The 21566-nt window shown below is 36.9% G+C and overlaps 1 protein-coding gene across 2 annotated transcripts; it reads right to left on the bottom strand.

The window, feature by feature from the left end:
* Nucleotides 1-283: 283 nt before the first annotated feature.
* On the bottom strand, nt 284-21170 carry FGL1 (fibrinogen like 1). Of its 2 annotated transcripts, none has more exons than XM_069484912.1 (8): nt 21091-21170; nt 17638-17717; nt 15189-15369; nt 9797-9956; nt 9411-9508; nt 5343-5431; nt 4982-5169; nt 284-1315 (listed from the first exon to the last, which is right to left on the bottom strand). In XM_069484912.1, exons 2-8 carry the CDS (start codon nt 17707-17709, stop codon nt 1156-1158), a joined length of 948 nt encoding a protein of 315 aa, XP_069341013.1. In that variant the 5' UTR covers nt 17710-17717; nt 21091-21170; the 3' UTR covers nt 284-1155. The 2 variants fall into 2 exon arrangements, with proteins under 2 accessions (XP_069341013.1, XP_069341014.1); XM_069484913.1 differs by lacking the exon at nt 21091-21170 and adding an exon at nt 19709-19784.
* Between the last annotated feature and the right edge of the window lie 396 nt (nt 21171-21566).

Below are 21566 nucleotides of genomic sequence, written 5' to 3'. Positions count from 1 at the left end.
TCTTTATATGACCCATGATTTCAAAGGCATCTATTATTATTGTCTCTTAATGTCTACCTCACTAATAATCACATCTAGCTCTTATTGAATACTTACTTTGTGCAAGCATTATGCTAAGTGCTTTCCTTGTGTATGCCTCGAAGCAACTCTATGAGGCAGGGGCTATTATAATCTTTGTCTCCTAGATGAGCAGCTGAGGCTCAGAGAAGTTAAGTAGCCTCCCCAAGGTCACACAGCTATTAAATGGCAGAATCCTTGGTTTACAGATTTAAGGATCACTCAACTCCACTGCCTCTCCAACATTCTTCTGTTTCCACGCACTTTCCTGCTTTGAGTACTTTACTCCTATAATCCCCTCTACCTACAATAATCTCCCCATATACGCCTAGTTGAAAGGTTCTCTCTCTGCTCTGCACCAATCCAAGTTCTACCCAGAAGAAGCTGTAGTATGGGGGCCAAATATTTGATTTAGCATCAGAAGACTTGGATTTGGGTACTTGTTCCTCCACTTATTAACTTTGTAATTTTGAGCAGTCCCCAAAACTCAGATCCACCAATTGTCAGCTCTGTTGTTAAACAGAGATGATGATGCCTCACAGGACTGGCATAAGAATTAAATTGAGGCCTGGGGAAAGAAGTGTAAAACGTACATAAACATCCTAAAAATATAAGTAGTGTTTTACAGTGATTGAAACCCTGGGTTGTGCTGAAGAGTTTCAGTGCTGTAGTCTGAGACCTGAGTTCAAATCCCAACTCCTAATATTTATCGTCTGTGCAGTTGATTTGGAAATCCATTATTTGCTGAATTTTGTCATGTGTTTTGTCAGTTGCATTCATAATTTGTTATGCATTTGTGCTTGTAGCTCCTAAGTCATGATATATATTCTATGCTTTTTAGTTTTTGTCCAACATAAACTCTTGTCATAGTCCTTTGCACATAGGAATTCAATAAATATTAACATAATCTACATTTATTTGGTGAATACTGCATATCCGCTATACTTAAAGTACATTAAGTAATAAAGGCAAGTGAGGAGAATGAAAAGGAGTACACACAACAATTGCCATTGTTATACATGAGTATGTTCAGAATTGCTATTTTCAAATCATTGAAAACCAAGAAGAATTTCAGAAATGAACGCCCAACAGGGACAATTAAACAGTATTTGGAATAAAATCATTTGGTCTAATTTTCATAACCACAGACTTCAAAGAATACCACCACCCCTGCCAGGTGTACCACACAATCCCGTTGTCCGTCTTAGCGGTGTAGGGGCCACTGTAGTACAAACCATTCAGGTTTGCAGAGTGACATCTAGTGGGAGGAAAAAAAGAAAGAAAAGAAAACAATCAAGAGTAGAAAAATGCCATTTAGAAACCCTTTTATCTTGCTAACAAATAATTAAAACTTTTAAACTATGGATTCTGCCATTTTGCAGACAAGTAAATATTTATTAGTTTCCATAAGCTGAGAAATTTCTGGGTATTTTAAACCGGTGAGTTTTACTGCCATAACAAATATGAGGCTAAAACCCAGGCCTCTTGTAGGGTGTTGAAAAATAAGCATTTCGGTTCTTAATAGCCTGTAAACAAAAAGCAAACAAAAACATGCTCTTGTAACCTCCAGCCTTACAAACTCCTCACTCAGAACAGTGTTAACCTCGTACTTAGCAAGAACTAAGGTTGTGTTAACAAAGCAAGGTGTGGACAAGGTGCTCTACTGCCAGCTTCCCTGGATAATTTGCACTTACATGTTCATCAACATGCTGCCAAGACTCGGCTTTCATAATTCAAACTCCCTTCCTCCCCTTCTTTCAATTGCTGGCATATCAATTATTTTAATCTCAGGGGTAAGCAAATAAAACCTAAACCACCATTTAAAGTTTTCCCAGCCATCAACTGATAATCACTTGTCTGAGTCGCTGAGTTAATTTTTTACATATATTGCACCCATCTAGATAAGTTGGTTAGATTATCATCAGTTAAAAAATGTTCCTCTTCCTCCTCTGGAGTCTATAAATTTGTCTTTGATATGTATATGATAATTTTCTGCATTGTGTTGTTATGAAATTAATTACTGTATATTTCTTTATTGATATGATCAATGAAAAGGTGTCAGAATTAGAATATAAGGAGAACATTCACAAGAGATAGTTCTGAACATCTATAGAAAGAACCCAAATTATGGAATCAAAGAAGCTTATAATTTATCCATAAAGGCTGAGTGGCTAGCTTGGATCATTTATCAGCTTAGTGATTCCGTCCTGCTGACTGTTCTGGCAGTCCTTCTAATTGAAAAGGATGTAATTTATTGAAACCATGTATGTTAAATCTGCAAGTGTCAAGAGCCCACTGTTTTTAAAACAGCAAGAAAAACAACATTAAGAAAGAAAATACTGGCCGGGCGCGGTGGCTCACGCCTGCAATCCTAGCACTCTGGGAGGCCGAGGTGGGCGGATCGTTTGAGCTCAGGAGTTTGAGACCAGCCTGAGCAAGAGTGAGACCCCATCTCTACTAAAAATAGAAAGATATTATATGGACAGCTAAAAATATATATATAGAAAAAATTAGCCGGGCATGGTGGTGCATGCCTGTAGTCCCAGCTACTCGGGAGGCTGAGACAGGAGGATCCCTTGAGCTCAGGAGTTTGAGGTTGCTGTGAGCTAGGCTGACGCCACGGCACTCACTCTAGCCTGGGTAACAGAGTGAGACACTGTCTCAAAAAAAAAAAAAAAAAAAAACAAAAGAAAGAAAGAAAATACTGTAAATTGAGTCACCTGAATATATATTTTGGCATATATTTGTCTGTCTAGAGACATCTGCTACACACACTTTCATATTTGGTCTGTGATTTAAATCCCATTAGGAAACTGACTCTATGGTCAATTTACGAAACCTATGTATTCTGAGACCAATTTCCCAGTAACCTTCAGTTTCTAGAACAGCCTGGATTTGAAACTAGGCTGGGGGACTTTTGGAGCTCCGATGGTGAAGAAGTAGCTGCGTGCATTCACATGAGACGCTACGTCAACAAAGCAGAGAACATATCAACGCTCAGTGATTGCTTTGCTATGTGGAAAAAGAACATCTTATAGGTGGGTAATAATTATGAAGTGCCAACATTTCATGTAAATTAGAAGAACTATGGGACAGGACCAAGAGTAGGGAGGAAGAAAGAGGATGATAGAGTCAAACTACAGTAGTAGCAGGCATGGTAGAAGTAGCACCAAGTTTCTGGAACAATCTACCTTTCCTCTAGCTTTTCTGATTTTCCAGCTGCACAACCTTATCATCTCCTTTGACTCCAAGGACAAGACAGGCTTATGGGTGGCTCCATGGGTGGCTCCAGCCACTGAATTGCCTTTCTTTATTCTCCCTGAGCCCATGTCTTTAAAGGTAGGTAAATCATTCATTTACCCACATTACTGTATATGGCAGTTGTCACCTGGGTGCCATACAACCAATCAGCTGGATAAAGCACATGGCTTTGATATCAATATTACTGATTATTTCTGGATATGGAATTCTGTTCAAGATCAAACATTACTGATGCTTACAGATGACTTCATGAATCACAGGTAGGTTTTGCATAATGCTAACTTACAGGAACAAGGGGAAGGAAAAGGAGGAGGAGGAGAAGGTGAAGACAATGGGTTTTAAAAGAACAGAAAAACCACCAGGAAAAGACTACTACCGTCTTCAATTTGTGAAGCAGGAAAAAGAACTTTATTTCTCCCTTCACACTTGCTGCAAGTACTCCAGTTTCCTTGCAAGTGACTGAGTGTTACATGGACTCAAACTTTTTTTAAAGAAAGGCAAAATCCAGAAAAGACTACTGTTTTTGCAACCACAGTAGTCTCCCCTTATCTACAGGGGATACCTCCCAAGACCCCCAGTGAATGCCTGAAACTGCGGATAGTACCAAACTCTATGTATACACCATGTTTTTCTATCTGATAACCAAGACGGCTACTAAGTGATTAACGGGTGGGTAAAGAAAGTAAATGAAAATTTAAATGTCCAGATATTTTGAGGTGGCCTCTGTCTTCTAAAGAGGAAGGAAGACATTCAAAGCTCAGACATTGCCTAACGGTTTGAGCACATCTGCTTTGCAGACACAGCAGGACCATTGGGTCATTTTCAAGGAAGACTACGGATGAAGTGTCCATGCCTTTCTTAAATTTGTGACTACAACAAGTGGAGCTGTCTGGAAACCAGCTTAGGTAAAGAATAGTTAGAGGAATTAGGGGTATTTGGCCTAGAGAAGAAAAAATATTGAGGAATACAGTAAATACCTTCTCATCCAGGGCATGAAGAATTTTGCCAGAAAGGAATTGTAATTCCTCTATAGCTACTGAGGAAAAACCTGTTGAGCAGGTTTCAGGTCCATAAAAGAAAAAGCTTTGTACCATCAAAAATGAATGAATTTGCTGATAAAATAACATTAAAGTATTCAGGCAGAGTGCAGAATTAGGTTTCAGGAATATTGTAAAGGAAGTTTCTGCATTGGGAGAGGCTCAGATTCAATGAATTAATTAATGAAAGTCATGGTGATTGCAAAGTCGTACTACATAGAAAAAATACAGCAGTAACTGGCTATTTTGTGGCTGTTACACAGGAGGGTGAAGAACTAGTTGGTTATTAGGATGCCACAAATATCTTTCATATCTATATATGCTCTCTATTTCTTTGTGTCAATTTGTGGCATTCTATTTCTAACTCATCTATAATTCAGGTTGCAAACAATCTTTGTAAAAGCAATAATTTGATTTTGTTTTATGACATAGCTTTTAAACTTCCCTAATGTATACAATGAACAAACCCTCACAAATATTTTATTGCCAAAGAATTCTAATAAGGATGATTACATAATAATACTAGCATTATAAATAAAGATCGGAATTATCTCATATATTATAATTAATGCCCATCAATGAGATATCATCAATGCCATTATAACTATGTTCATAAAACACCAAACCTGTTAAACCACCAGCCAGACTGATCTTCCTCTGCGCAGTTCCCTTCATAGTTGTCATGGTCTCTGTCCCATGTGCTGAATTTCATTCTTTGGTGACTCGCCCACCACTGCACCTCAGGATGAAATCTCCCTGCAAGGGAGTCTCCAGCTGTTCCAGAATATTCCCCGATATTCAACTCATAGGAATTCTAAAAGACAAAGAGGCAAGTTCTACTATCAGTGGTCACTATTTTAAAAACATGTTTATTTAATTTAAAAAAGAATGAGCTCTATTGTATAATTTTCTTTATACTGACTTGAGGGTTATATTACAAATTTTAAGTATTAATTTATGGTGTTACTCATTTGAAAATTCTAGTACCTTTTCATCTCCAACTTTGAAATTTTTATATTGTGCATAACGGCTATTTTTTTCAAAATCTGCAAGGTCGATTTTTAAAGTGTAGTCATCTGGAGAGAAAAGCAACAAAAAATTGCAGTTTTTAAAATGTGTGACATGATATTAACCACTTATGCTTGAAACCGTTTCCTTCTGCCAAGAATCAGTTTTCAAAGAATTAACAGTGACTCCACTGTATTTATAACATGAACATTTTATTGTGTAATTTGCTTGAAAAAAATGAGGGACACAAGATTAAAGGTAAAATATTTCTACTAGGTCTATCACAGGTAAAAGGTAACGCAATTCCCCTGATAAGAAACAATAGAAAAAATAAGTTCTTATTTAGTGAGATTAAGAAATCTAACAATGGAAGGAAGGGTAGACGTTTTAAGGAGTTTAATAGTTTATCCTCTTTTTCTTAATTTCAATAAGAATGTTGATCTTAAAAATAAATAATGACTATTAATGACATCTTTTACTCTCTTGTAGCCAAACTACTACGTTGTCATAATGTAGTTGCCATTGGCTGCATATGCAACAACTTGGTTATTTTCCTGGTAGTATAAAAGATCAGGCAGCAAATTTTTAAGGATGATTTGAGGAAGAGATATGAATCCTGGTTGTTATCTGAGAACCTTCCATTAATAGTGGCTCATAAGATTAAGAGAGTGTTAGCATCACAGTGTATAGAAATGGATATTATTGGAAGAGAATTTCAGAGACAGTAGAGGAACACTCTCAAGAAATGCTGTACTACCAACAGTCTTGATGGTACTACCAACATTCTTGATAATTATTGAAAAATACACTAGCATCAATGACTCAGCAACTCTGAGTCAAAAGGTATTTCTGAAGAGTTAATATCTGAATGTGAAAGCATTTTATGAATACTTTAAACAATTTATTTGACATGTATTCTTTTTTATATATGGTAAAGAATGATATGATATAAACAAATTTCTATAAAAGAATACTTTAATGACTATAAAAATTCTAAGTGATAAAAGAGCATTATCAAAAAAAATAATGACTGAAATAATTGCTATCTTCAAATAGTCATTTTTCTCCATTGTGCCATTGTTTGCAAATAACAAAGACTATTCCTTTTTCAGAAACAGAACTATTATCAAGCGTAAAGAAAGTTATAAAATAAATTGATTATTAGATCATATATGTTCTGCCTTCCTACTTTGATAAATAAAATACCACAATGACCTGTAAGGCCAGGTTGGAATTTAGAGTCTCAGCCTCCTTGGAGTTCCAAGCCAGAACATGGAGAGAGAATCCTTGTGTTCTACCTCCCAGGCTGAGTCTATGGCCGGCCTTCCTTCTCTCCTCATCTCTATCTTCATCACGCAAGCGGCCTTGGACACACTTGTGGACATTCCAGGCTGCATATCCAAGCTCTGTTCACACCCAGAGTAAAAACTGTTCTTTAGCCACCTTGCAAGCATAGGGGTGGGCACACCAGCTGCACAGGAGGACAGACAAGGAAGAGGCCTGTAGGGGTCTTGGAAATAAGCTCAAAGCTGTTTGGGCAGGGAATTCTGGATTCCTCATTACTGAAGCAAGCTTAGGAGTGGGTGCGGGCTCCTGTTGGGCTTGCTGCTTCGGCACCATGGACTCCTCGCCACACTGAGCTTTCTAAAGGCAGTAAAGGTCAGGTGAGCCAAGACCGTGAGGTGAAGAGGAGCAATAAGACAGGCTAAGTCAACTGTGCTAAAAAATAAATTTGAGTTATAGGAGAGATACAAAGTCGGTCTCAATTTTTTTTAGGTAACCATCTAAATATCTCTTTGATCAATAAGTAAACAAAATTGCAGTTACAGGCCATTTCTCAATTAATTTTATTATAAACCCTTCCAGTCAAAATTTATGTAATGGGGATAAAGCTATTTTCAGAAGCAACGTGCTAGCCTTAAGTGCTGTCATATTTAAAAGGTGCAGAGACAAAGGCACTGCCTTTTGCTGGGAATAACGTGATACACAGTTGTGAGGCCTTGAACTGATAAGTACATTTTTGCTACCATGAGAGTAGTCAGCCTGAATTCCAAATCAAAACTTGAAGGGGAAGCAGGTTCATTCAAAGTCCATCTGGGTGAATGTGGACATAATAATAACTTGAAAAATAATAAGTCTGAATTTTGTATAATTAGAAGGAGCCAAGAATTACTGCTTTGGAGTTTTTAACAGTTTTAATAAAAAAGCAGATAAATATTAAATGTGCAGACAAAACAAAAGCTGGTACGATAAATGTTATATATCTGGCTTAAAACACTTAAAGTTTGGATAATAAATACATTGAAGAAAAGGAAATCTTATATAAATTTAGAGAACACTGATCACAAGAAGGGCAAACAAAGAAAATATTAGGCTTCTGGGATTATACGTCCTCTCTAGCTATCATTCTAGTGTCTCATAATTATAATCCTACTGTTATGAATATAGAAACACCAACAACCTTCCTGAACTTGGATGGAACAAACAATGTCTTGCTCTTATGTTGAATGCATTGCCAGTGTAATTTAGCATGCTTTGTGGGGCAATACAATTGCCTTTTATGAAACATTCAGGATCAGACCTGAATGGGACTGACTACAATCTCAGACTACAACTGAGGGCAGGAAGACAACAGATGGGAATGAAAGAACATGGGAAACAGAAGCTTGGAAAACTTGTTACCAAACTAATGATATTTTAGACAGATATTAAACTCTACTTAAAGATAGGAATTGTATACATGTCTGCAATTTACTTTGAAATATGTGTAAAAAAGGTGGATTGATGGATGAGTGGAGTAATGAGTAGCTAGATGTGGGATTAAATGAGCAGAGTAAAATGTTAATGTAGAACTGAGGCGGTAGGTTAGAATCTCTTCGAAATTTCTTGTATCTTGGGAAACATTTCAAAATAAAAGATGGGGGCGTGTGTGGAAACGAGAACATTTAGTATATTACAGTATTTGATTGCAAAACACAGCCCCAATTCTTCACCTTTCCCCTTTGCAATATGACTTTGCAACTCCTCCTATCACCTATTTCCTTTCTCCTTAAATCTGAGCTGGTCCCGTGACTTGCTTTCCCCAACAGAAGGAAGCAACTGTGTGCCAGTTTTGAGCTTAGGTTGCAAGAGATTTATGTGCATCTAATGTCTTTTTTGGAATTCTGCCTCTGCTACAAGAACAAGTCCAGGCCAGCTAACTGGACAACAAAAGACCATATGGAGCAGAGCTGAATCCTTCATCTGAGGCCAACCTAGAGCAGCAACTTCAACCAGAAAGTTGATTGCAGACCATGAGCAAGCCCAGCCCTAAGCAGCAAAATTACCCAGTCTACTTGCAGGTTTGTGAGAAATAATAAACGGTGGCTGTTTTTAAGCCACTAACTTTTAAAGGGGCTTGTTACACAATATCATTGTGGCAACAGATAACCATTGCAGTGTATATAATCTTCAGGCACACAAAGCATTAAAAGAGAATAATTATGGGCTGGACCACGCCTGTAATCCTAGCACTCTGGGAGGCTGAGGCAGGAGGATTGCTTGAGGTCAGGCGTTCCAGACTAGCCTGAGCAAGAGCAAGACCCCACCTCTACCAAAAAAGTAGAAAAATTAGTCGGGTGTGGTGGTGTGTGCCTGTAGTCCCAGCTACTCAGGAGGCTGAGGCAGGAGGATCGCTTGAGCCCAGGAGTTTGAGGTTGCAGTGAGCTATGATGACACTGCAGCACTCTAGCCTGGGCAGAGTGGACCCTGTGTGGACCCTGAGTGGACCCTCAAAAAAAAAAAAATTATGATATTACATTTCCTTTCCAGAAATAGAAAATAAATATGAGAAAACAATGTCCCCCTAAGCCAACTCTAGTTTCTTTTCCTCTATTTCTAATTTTAAGTAGCCTCATTTTACAAAGGGGATTATTGCTCAAAAGTTTCATTGCCATCGGTAAATCACAGCAGTTATTGAATTAATTCTATTGCCTGTAGTTGAGCGGAAAACATTTTGGTGTTGTTTTCTTTGTATTTCAAATAAATTTGATGCCAGGCAAACCTTACCTTGTGCAGTCAATAAGTGAATATTTTTGTTACCCAGCCAATATTCACCATTTTTCTGGACAAAATTTCCAAAGCCATTTTCATAGTCATTCCAGCCTCTAAAAAATTTAAAGTATAAGCTGATTTTAGCAAAGATCTGCAGTACCCCAGGTGAGCAACCTCCGCCACTACCCTCACCGCCAATATTTTCTTGATTAGTTAATTCACTTTCATATTCTTATTTAGAAAGTGTGAAATTCTAATTCATAGACTTCAAGACATGATCAAAAGATTTAACTTCCCCATAATACTCTGAAATAAAATAATAAAAAAAGAGAAAAAATGATTTAACTTATAAATCTCTCATTTGCTACTCCACACAAATTCATGTGTCATAATTAGCACACCTGTTAAAGTTCTCGCTGCCATCAGATCGTCTCTGAATTACAGTCCATCCACCGCCATCAGACATGTCACAATAAACAGAGAATTCTGCTGGGCTCCGGAGAGGTTTGATTTTGTAAAATCCACTGTTTTTATACCCATCATTGAAAATCTCTGAACAATCTGTTTATAACACAAGGCAGGTAATGCAATATTTATTATATGTCTTCTTTGTTTTCTCAAGGGAGCCTTTGAATGAGATTACCCAAGACTAATAGAGACAGATAAACACATTATGTAGATAATCAGCTTTTTAAAACTGCATCTTCTACATCTTCCAGTGGATATTAGGAAAGTCTAATTTCCTTTCCTAGCATGTGTCACGTGACTCCTTGATAGGAACACAGAAAAACAGGAGTGACATATGGATCTAGTTTCTCATTTCTGATTTTTGTGGAAAACAATTTTAAAAAATAAATTGTATGTGTTCAGTTAGAGTATATTTAAGTGGAAATTATAGGTTTATCAGGCAGAAGAGTAGAATTTCTCTTTCTTATAAAGCTAAGAATGAAAGTTGAAATATAACATCAAACAAATAATTTAATATAGGTTATCTTGACTTAGAGCCTGATTCTGAACATCTGGAAATGAACTCAAAATAGTAATCTTATCAGATTCTTATACCATCCAGTTTCACCAACCCACTGAAATTTCTAACAGTCCACACATTCTTGGATATTTTTGCTAAAAAACTGGAAGCTTCTACTATACCTTTTTTCCCCTCATTTTTTCTTTGCCGTGGTTATTTCTTTGACCATTGAAGCAAACATAGCTACCAATTTGTCACCAAAAAAATACTATTGGTTTCTTAAGCCTCCTGAGGGTGGGATAAATTAATATCCATTGGGTCTTCCTAGGCTGATCTGTACAGACTTAGAGAATATGACGAATATGGACTTCTCTACTGTCTAGGTGCCTAGGAAGCTACATTTTAGGATGATTGAAGTAGTGGCCACTATAAAGAGATAGTCTCAAGAAGACCCAGCTACAAACATTTGAATAAAAATACTGCAATTGAACATTGCCAACTTTTACATTTTACCCTTATCCTTTTATTAATTTCCCTTTTTAAAAAAAGCTTTCTCTTCCTGATTGGATAATTCCATTCTTTTAGCTTATTTTTAAGTTCTTTCTTACTTTTCATTGTTTTAATGCCAAATTATCTGCAACTCTCTTTTGTTTTCTTACAGATAAATATACCGCACATTAAATAGGTTGAATAGGCCTTAGAAATCAGAAGAGAAAAGAAAATAAAGAACCTTTGTCATTTTATAAAGCCCTCACAAGGGTGAGACCAATCATATACCACTGCTTTGGTGAGATGTTTATCTTTGTGATTTAGGTTTTATTCATAAATTTATTTTCAAGATTCAGAAGCATAAGTGTTCCTTACACATGCTGAATTAAGAAAAGGATCCTGTTTTGGCAATTAAACAAGAAGAAAAGCAATGGGAAAATGATTCCCTAAAAGTAGCTCAATGTTGTTAACAAGCTTACCTCTTGTGGTCAAGTGTATTGGACAAAACTTTCATTAAAGTCTGTAGATTTTAACCCCCTTAGGAAAGGAGCTCCTTGTTTACATTTAATCTCCTACGAAAGAGCTGAATAGTAAAATCTCACAGGGTTCAGACTGTTTTCCAGGCAAATATGGAAACGATTAGCTATAACATTTGCCTCTGGAAAAATTAGTGAATACAGAAGTTTCAGCCAACATTTTCTATTTGTTTTCATTTTACGACAACTGTGAGTTTGTTGTTTGTTTTGTTTTGTTTTGTTTTTCATTTTCCTTCTCCCCAGAAGAAAAACACAAGATTTAGAGAAAATTTTCAACTGAAAAAACAGCAACAAGAACAAAAATCCCAACAAATAAGTAGATAGTAAAAAAGCACGAAGCACTAGTAGTTCAGCTGCTTATAGCACACACGTTAAGCAGCCTGCTTTGGGAAATGTGGCTTAAACTGTCACAGCAGAAAGTTCAAGCAATGTAGAGTTTAAAATGTTAACTACATATTTACAACCATGATTTTCAATATGTTTTGACCTGCTCAACTCCCTGGAGAGTAGGTAGGGGGAAGGCAGGGTTAAAGAGCTCTGTGTTCATGGAAGTTAAAAAAAAGAAAAAGCAACAGGATTTTTGGATACTTACATAATACTAGAGGGAGGCCAGGGCTTCCTGCTTTCTGTTTTGACAAACATGGCATTAAACTGGGAGATGTGCAGAGTGTCTCTGATCATACAGAAAGCAAGCCTTGTGGGAAGGCTGAATGTTTAAGCTCAGAAAGTGACAGGACAGCCTGCCAAATGTCTCAGAATGGTGGCTGAGGCTCAAAGCTGAGTACCAAAGTACCCCACATTCTAAATGCAAAAAACAAAAAAACAAACAAAACAACGGACAGCAACGGAGGTCAGCGGCTGCCACTCCACAGAGCATGCTGGGACATTCCAGAACTGGCCGGGCCACCACCAGCCTCACCCCCAGGCAACATAAGAAGCAAACTAAGAGAACAAAGGAAACTGGCTCTTTGGAGAGCACGTATTCTTGTAGGATGGAGCCAGTGGGCTCTCTCTTCTGAAAACAAGGGAGGATATAATAATGTCCATAAATAACCAACATTTATTGAGTACTTCTTTTGCACTAACTGCTATGTCAAATATATTAACTCATTTAATCCTTACAACAAATAACAGATATTCTTATCATTCCCATTTTACAGATGAGGCATATGAGGCACATAGAGGTTAAGTAATTTGCCCAAAGGCCACAGCTAGCAAGATGGGCAGCTGGTGTTTGATACCAGGCTTTAGAGTCAACCCCTTATCCTCTTCGTATACTGCCTCAAGAGACCCACATAAAGATTGAGGGCTCCTGCAGAAGGAGGCATGGTGCAGCCAGTGGTCTTGTCGACTGAACAGATGTAATGATGCCAGATTGCTGTGATTGTCACCACCTAACGTGAATTTAATACAGTAGTCTCTTAATTCATAATTCTATAGCACTCAAATGCTTAAAAAAAAAATACAGCTTAATTATGTGTTGTATAAAACCACGTGATTTGTGCATTGTTTGCACAAATTGCTAGGTTGTATGTAATTAGGTGTTTTCTACCATGAGACGAATTAGAATTCAGAAAATAACTAATTCAGTAATAATATAGTAACTTGTAAATCAGAACAAAAAAATTCTATTTCTACAGATCATATATATGAATATTTAATTTTTTTAAATTTAAGGACACCAAAAACACAAACTTGGATGTGAGCAAGTTCTTATGTATTTTATATAGTATTATATAATATACATGTTATGCTATAATATATTTTTATTGGAATTTTTGTTATATATTTATTGAGTGTCTGTCCTCGGTAGGGTCCCTAGTACTATTTGTGTGCTGAAAAACAGAGTATAATTGAATTGTATTTATATTTTATATTTTATTCCTCCTTCCCCTCTTTCATGCTTGCACCATATATGAAGAATATTAAGTGCAAATCTACTGACTTCTGGATTTTTTTTTTCGCTGTTATACCCAGAAACAGTCATCTAGAATGCTTATCATCTGTAGTATTATTATAACACATCATATAACGGTTTGTCTGGGCTTTCTCCATCTGGCTCTTCTATCTAACTCCTGCTCTGACCTTGGCATTTTAACTTCCTAGTAACTGATTTCTTGCCTTATTCCTTGGTGACCTCTTGTTCCCCAAGGTCTGCTCCCTATACAAAAGGACTCGATTTTTAGCTCTTAAGCCTCAGTCTTCCCACTACTGGTTGCAGAGTCCCAGTAACAAATGTTTACCCGCCAGCCTCCTGCCATTCTTGACCCTTGAATTTTGTTGACAACCTGCTCAGACTGTGTTTAAACAGATACCCTGAGTCTCGAGCTTGATTTGCAATTTGGAATAATGGCACTTCACTTGCATCCATAGGGTTCCTTGACCTTGAGATCAGTTTTGGACCTACTTTTGCAACCACATATCTGTAAGCTCATCCCTTGAAGGACAGCCCTGTGTTTCCCAAGCCTGCTTTTATCTGAGTGGTCTCTGGTTCCTTTGTTCCATGCTCCAGGAGCACAGCCTATCCTCACCCTATATCCCCTGACTACAGGCCAGTGGCTCTGGCCTCCTTCTGGTCCCTAAGGGCGTGGGGGAGGGCAGTGGACTCCAAGGATCAAGGTTAAAGGATAAAGATGATGGTCAACAGAGGGTCAGGAGCCCAGGGCAAGGAGTCTGAGCAGAAAGAGATAAGGATCTTGGGAAAGAGAGAAAAAGGAGCATTTTGCTGAAGCACAGGCTCTAAGGTTCTCACAACTCTTATATCCTATACTGCTGACTATATGTAGAAACACAAAATAAAGATGTTTTTATTCCCACAAGCTTTGGTCTCTACAGTCTTTTGATTATAGTTAGATATATTTCCCAATTTATATTTGCTTATCTTGCTATTCCTCTCTTTATGTAATACCTTCGTTTCATTCATAAATATAAGGATTATGTCCCAGGCACTTCTGATAAGAAGGTAAAAGTGCATTAAATGTCATCCCAGACCTTACAAAGTGCCCAGTTAATTGGCCAAGATAGACTCACAAATGGAAATTATAATGTATCATGGTAGTGTTAAAGTCAACCTAAGAACAAAGTGCTCTAGATAGTGTTATCTTTGTGACAGTCATTGTTTGTTTACTCTAAAAGATGCCTTTTACTTTCAGAGGAAGTCAAATAAACAGTTGTTGTGTTTTTTTCAAATGAAGACTTTTCTATAGAGAATGATATGTGCAGTGATGTGTATAATGAGTTGACCGTTTAAGATCATTTAGTGTCTGGGGAGATATACTGGCCTAATCAAAAGGAAAACTACCAAACCATAAAATACACAGATAAAAACTAGTCTTTTATTTTCCTTAGTAATTCTGGTTCTTTGTCCCTTTGTGCCCCTTTTATTCTATTACCTTATTTGCCACCCCGTGGTACATTAGGGTTTCAGAAGGGAAAACTGCATAAACGCAACAAGGAAAGATACACAAATAAACACAAAGCTCAAGTGTAAAAATTCACAATTATAATCTGCCAATTGCACACTGATATTTAAACAATCTATTGTTCTGATATCTTATTAAACTACAGAAATTCTCAGATATTTAGCATTCACATTAAATGTCTCCTAAAGAGATAACAGAGAGAAAAGAGTAAAATATGGCATGGGAGAAGACATTTAAAATTGATACAATATTTCATGCTTGTTACTGGAATAGGAAAAGCGCTTCAGCAAAACCTGAAGCGAATAACTAACTAGCACCATGACTGCACATGGGTGTGTGATATAAGTTGTTGAAACATTTAAGAAAAATAAATTCTGACCTGCATACTGCCTCTTGCCTCCAAGATCAATGACATTATTCTCGGCTCCATCGTCCAGGAACTGGACTTCCTTCTCGTGCAAAAGCTGCGCGATCTTGACCTGTTGCTGTTTGACGCGGGTCTCGAGCAGGCGCACCTGGGCTCTGAGCCGCGCCTGCTCCTGGGCGCAGTTCTCGACAGCCTGCAAAGCAATGTGCGTTTCGTTTTCATGGAAAACAAATGCTGCCAAAAGCTGAGATATGTCAATGATTCCATTTGCTCTCCCCTTTTAGAATATTATTTCAACCAGAAAGTGGTTTGAAAGTTCTCATACGATTTGCCATTTGAAGAAGAAGAAATTAGGGCTTACGCTAAAGTTCCTGAACTCAAGAAAGGAAATAATATAAAATGATCAGAATCACTGGGCTACTAGCTTTATAGTTGTCTCATTTGATCTTCATAATAATTCCATAAGGTAGGAATGGGGTCAACCCTGATGACAAGACCCCTCATGAATACCCAGTGGGTAAGAGGAGTCAGGATTCAAATCCAGTTCAAGGACCATCCTCTCAATCTCTGAGTGATACCAGCTATGTGTTTCTTAAACAGTAAAGTGCTTTACAGAAGTGAATTGTATCATTAGTATGTCAATCTCCAAGATAAATGAGGTTTTTCAATGACCTTTTGGTGTATGTTTTAAAAATATAATTTAATGCATATAATCTGATGACATATGGCACCTTTATAAGGGATGCTCATATCCCTTATATATGCACTTATCCCTGAGTGTCGCCCTCATTTATTTACCTGTTGCTAGAAATTCTACTGGAGTCACTTTCACTTTTGTTTCTTTGTTATTTTTCCCTCAGCTACTTAAAAAGGGGTGGGAGGAAGTTGAAGTCATTTATGTTTTTCGCAAAGGCAAATCACCCAAGAATGTTACATGTGAAAGAACTTACCAGCTGCTTTCTAAAGTGCCAACTGTCTGAGCTGAGCTCTCTAAAGATAAAGTAAATTTTGTGGGGGAATTGGGAAGGAGAGCTGCAGAGGTGGGTCTCCTAGGAAGAGTTACTGAGGCCAAGAAGTTGCAATTGCAGGAGGGCCATCAGGAGTGGTGGAAAAGGGTCTCAAGACCAATTTTTACCATTTTCCCATTTTTACCTTGACATCTCTATTTTCAACTAATGTCATGATCTCCTGTGAAGTATATAAATGTTTACTACTGGGAAATTATGAATTTCAACATGCAATTGTCCTATACTGCCTTCATACAGATTATTTCCTAAAAGTCGTTCAATTATAGTCAGACATATTTTCTAATTTACCTTTGCACAACTTCCTGTTCCTATCTTTCTGTACTAGCTTGTATTCATTCCATCAATATGAGGACCTACTGTGTTCCAGGGACTCTGCTAGGCAGTCAGAACAGCGCAATTGGGTATTCCATGTTGGGCAAAGGGAAGAGGTAAGGTACACTGCCTTCCCATAAAGGATTACATGGAGTCCACTTGCTCAAGGCTTCTTGGGCGTGGCTCCGGAAAAAAAAAAAAAGAGAAAAAAAGAGAAAAGAATAAAGGATTACAATTCAGACTATACATTTCAGGAGGATAGAAATTCAGCCTCAAAACACATTCATACACCAAAATATATGACTGGAAGTCATATAACAATGCAAAATAGTGGCAGAGGCCCCCTTCCATCTCTATCCAAGTCCCTGAACCTCTCCCAGCTATTTGTCTAGGATTATTTGTTATTTGCTCTTGGTACTCTCTCCTAATCACTCTCATTTATCCTCTCTGAGAGAGCTATTTGCTTAGCCCTTTGAGTCACACAAGCCAAAAAATGAACAGCAAGAACATTGTATGGTGTCTGGATCCTGTGTTGTTTTGCAACAGTGGGAAACTGGTTGCGATATTATTACATATAATGCACTATGTAATTTAAAAATAACTGAAGGCATCACAGGCCAAGTATGTCCAATCTTTATGAGACTGCATATAAAGGCTTAATAAGCCTATTTAAAACTTAGGAGTTTTCTTTCTCCCAGAACTTGAGTAAATGAGTATCTTGTCCTTTTTACTCATGAATGGAGGAAGGCATGAGTTCATTATAATTACTTCCAGATAATCTGGTTAGTTTACACTAATAATGTTCAATATTAGAAAGCCCAAAGCCAATTTTAATTACCATGGACAATTTAAATTCTTAATATTACATAACTGGCCAAATGACTCCAGTGAATTAAAAAAAGATTTTACTCATTTTTTGTGGATATTGATTTTTACTTAAACAATTTTTTTAAGTATTTGGTAAGTGCTACTATTGCCAGCCACTTCTGCCAGCCTTTTTCCTTTTCCCCACTTAGTTAAGTTTTTTCAGTGGCAAGTTACTATGGGTTTTCTGCAAAATAAAAGAATTCAAGTCAGAGCAGACATTATAAATACAATAAGAGTTTTCACAATAAGCTTACCCAACTTTCCCTGGCCATCACCACCGCAATGGCAGCAAGGATGAAACTGAACATCTTCGCCATTCTCCCCATTGAAAGAACTGCAAGAACAAAAAGAATTTCATTAATTTATCAACTTTGAATTTTCCATGAGACTAGAGTTGGGTTGAGACGTAGGTAGCTCCAGGAGGTCAGATGCAGCTGTAGGACATCTGTAATCTGAGAGTTGCTGAGGGAATTCTCCCAGACCTCCCAGCCATCTGCCACACAGAATGATGCTCAGTGTTACCTTAAATAGAATTGAACCTGATCGATTACAAAAAAACAGAGGAAGGACTCTAGCTTTTTTAGTGGTCCCAATGTGCTGCTTGTATGATGGTATAGAAAAGACACAGGCTCCATAAACAGAAAGACCTGGGTATTTTGACTGAGCCCCTTCTAGCTGTGTGACATTAGACCACTGACTAAAATGCTCCTGTTCTATAAAAGGAAAATAACATTTCCTACCTTACAGGACTGTGGACATTTTGAGATAATATTTTTAGATAGCCTGGCATATGATAAGTGTAAAATGAATAGTAACTCATTTTGTATATGGAAGACTGCTTTTGTTTTTAAAAGAAGGGAAAAAAAAAGAAGTTATAACAAATAGGAGGGAATATGCATTGTTTTTCTCAATATCACAAGCTATCGAGATAATATAAAACTTTTAAGTGCTGCTTAAATTGTGGAGGAAAATTAACTTTATCGCTTCTTGAGGTTCTTTTTCTAGTCAATCTTGAAGTCATGAGTTGGGATGAAAAATTTTGCTCATACTCAAAATAGTTTCTGTGTGCTGTCAAAGTGGTGAGTTTTCATAAATTTTAGAAGCTAAGGAGCCTAGAAAGAGAAACTATCTGCATAGTCTTCAAACAAATTTTATACTTATGATTTTTGCTAAAAAAGAACTGAAATCAACTGGATGATTAAATCAACTTAATAGAACCCATGACCACTCATCCTTTGCAAGTATCACTTTCCCAACTTTTATGTAATTAAAGAAGTAGTTCCTAAACTTTGCTGTCCATTGGAATCATTTGGGGAGCTTTAAAAAATCTACATACCCAGGGATTAAATCAAATGTCTGAAAGTGGTAGACAGGCCTTAGAATTTTTCAAAGAATCCCACTTAATTCTAATGGCCAGCAAAGTTTGGGAACCAATGATGTAAGCACTTAATAGACAATTTAACAAAAACCTATGCCAACAAAGTAGGTAGTTCTCAGTCCTCCCGGAGCCAATAAAAACAGTAACAGAATGGGAAGGCCATTGAATTCAATGGCAAACAGCATGAAGGGCAATTTACAACTTTGAGCATTGTGAAATACAATGTGAACATTTAAAGTATGTGAAACGTGAGCATTACAGAGAGCGATAAGCAGTCTATCAGATGTGACTGTATACTTTCTAGGACTGTGCTATGCATTTTCATGCATCGTCTTACTTAATCCTCAAATAACTCTCAAATAATAAGGCAGGTACTATTATCCCCACCATCCAGATGAATAGATTAGCCCCATTAAGTCACTTTTCTAAGATCATACAACCGCTGTGTGGAAGACCCAGCAATTGAGCAAGGTGAGCCACACCTTGCAATTAATATTATTGTTTCCCCAGCATTTAACTCATTGTGGTAACCCTAATAAAAGTTTAGTTGTTGTCTCTGCAGAAATTATTTCCCCTCTGAGAAGGAGCCAAAATTTTTTTCAGAGGGGAAAATATGATTGCCTCGCCTTAAAACTGAAGTCTGATAATACTGATATACTTTCCTCCTGTTGGAAAACAATGGGCTAAGCATATTTTTGAAAATAAGTGTTAAGAAGGAGTTACAAGGTTTTGACTGGATTGAACACTTGAATTTATTTCTTTCTCACAAAGCCTCACTAGAAAAGGAGTAAAGAATATAAGTGTAGGCAGGGTGCCATAGCTCAGGCCTGTAATCCCAGCACTCTGGAAGGATTGCTCAAGCTCAGGAGTTGGAGACCAGCCTGAGCAAGAGGGAGACCCCTCTCTACTAAAAATAGAAAAAATTAGCCAAACTTGGTGGCACGCACCTGTATTCCCAGCTATTTTAGAGAGAGGCCGAGGCAGGAGGATCGCTGGAGCCCAGGAGTTTGAGGTTGCAGTGAGCTATGATGACGCCACTGCACCCTATCCAGGGCAACAGAGCCAGACTCTGTCTCAATAAATAAAAAATAAATAAATAAATAAATAAAAAGAAAAAGAAATTTTGGGGAGGAGGGGATGGGTATATACACACCTAATGGGTGTGGTGCCCACCATCTGAGGAATGGACACGCTTGAAGCTCTGACTCGGGTGGGGCGAGAGCAATATACGTAGCCTGAACATTTGTACCCCTATAATATGCTGAAATTTTAAAAAAAAATTTAAAAAAAAAAGAAACTTGTTTTGAAAATCTGGTCTCCATCATTCATTATAGTAAACCATTATTTATTCTGCAAATATGGCTTGTGGTAAAGTTGTATCAAATTATTATGTTCATTGCTACACAACTAGTTGTAATTTTTTTTTTGGAAATATTTTTGCTTTAGGCTGTTTCAAAACTTATTATAAAATTAAAATTGTTTTCAAATGACTATTTTTTGATAGACTGTATTATTTGATATAAATTATTTTAAGGCTACAAGTTCTAATTCACTGCTCACTAAATTTTAAAGAATTATTTAATTAATTACACTGCATTAAATTTAAAGACAAAAATATTAAATTTGGAAAGGAAAATTTCTACAGCTGACATGTCACTTTTAAAGACAATTACAAAACAAAGGTACATTAGTAGCATGTAAAAATTTCAAAAATGGTATGGTTTAAGCAAGCCATTATGAAAAGATAAGAGATAAAAGAAATTTAAAAAAGAAGGGAAAAGTTTTTGCAGGAAGCATGTTTAACAAGTTAGCATTCTACAAATGGACTATAACCTTAATGTAAGACAGTTAGTTAAAAATTTACCCATAAACACAGTCTTAGAGATTCCTTTTAAGCTATTTTCTTCTAATGTTTTTCCTTTTCCTGAAAATGGAATATAACCATGTCTTTGTATTTTTCCTCAAGAACTCATACTCAATGAAAGCCTTAAAGAGCTAAATATGTTTGATACCCAAATAAATGAAATAAAGAAAAACATTTCTGAAGTTTTTACTTCTGGTCCATTTTGTTTTCCATTTTGCATACTGAAACTGCAAATCCTATCATTTACATCCAACTCCCATCCAATTCGTTCAAAATATAAAGGAAATGGTAAATAGATCATTTTAAATATCTTTTCCAAGTTGCAGAAGCAGCCTTCTTGCTAATGAACCTGACCTCTCCCAAAATCTCACAGTTGTTTCCTGAGTTATGGCTACTACCATGCCTATGAAATAAATTAACATTATTATGATCATGTCAAAAGTGCAGAGACATTAAATAACTTGCCTAAAGTCAGAAATGAGTCAGAGACCCAGCTCAGGCTCCATCCAGACACTCAGCTTCCCAGGATCCTCTAACGGCAGTCAGAATTTGTAATTGTTTCTCCATTATTTGATTAGAAATAGAGACAATGTTGATTCTGGCTTTAATCCAGAAACAACAAACATGAGGAAATTGGTTTAACTGGAAGGGGGAAAAAAAAAAAAAAGGAGACTCAAGGACAAATCCCATTACTCTGATATTTTCTCTTCCCCCCTCCATTTGTATGACTTTTTATGAAAGATCCAATAATATATCTTTATAAAGATATTTATTTTTAACCTGTTGTTATTGTTTTCATTCAGAGAATTTTTATACTTTAACTTCAGAAATGCTCAACTGAAGATTAAGTAAAACCAAACTTTGCTTTGTAGGTACTAAGGGTAATAAAATTTTACCTATGAAGATATGAATTAAAATGTCATTTCAGGCCGGGAAAGGTG

Source organism: Eulemur rufifrons, chromosome 12 (genome assembly GCF_041146395.1).
Source record: "Eulemur rufifrons isolate Redbay chromosome 12, OSU_ERuf_1, whole genome shotgun sequence".
NCBI classification, from domain to species: Eukaryota; Metazoa; Chordata; class Mammalia; order Primates; family Lemuridae; genus Eulemur; species Eulemur rufifrons.
This window is presented reverse-complemented; position numbering and strand designations above follow the sequence as displayed.

Coding starts and splice junctions, on each gene's coding strand:
- FGL1 (XM_069484912.1), bottom strand. CDS start 17,709: ATGGGGAGAATGGCGAAGATGTTCAGTTTCATCCTTGCTGCCATTGCG. Junction 15,370..17,637: donor TGATGGCCAGGGAAAGTTGG/GTAAGCTTATTG, acceptor ATTGCTTTGCAG/GCTGTCGAGAACTGCGCCCA. Junction 5,432..9,410: donor TCACTTATTGACTGCACAAG/GTAAGGTTTGCC, acceptor TTTTCTCTCCAG/ATGACTACACTTTAAAAATC.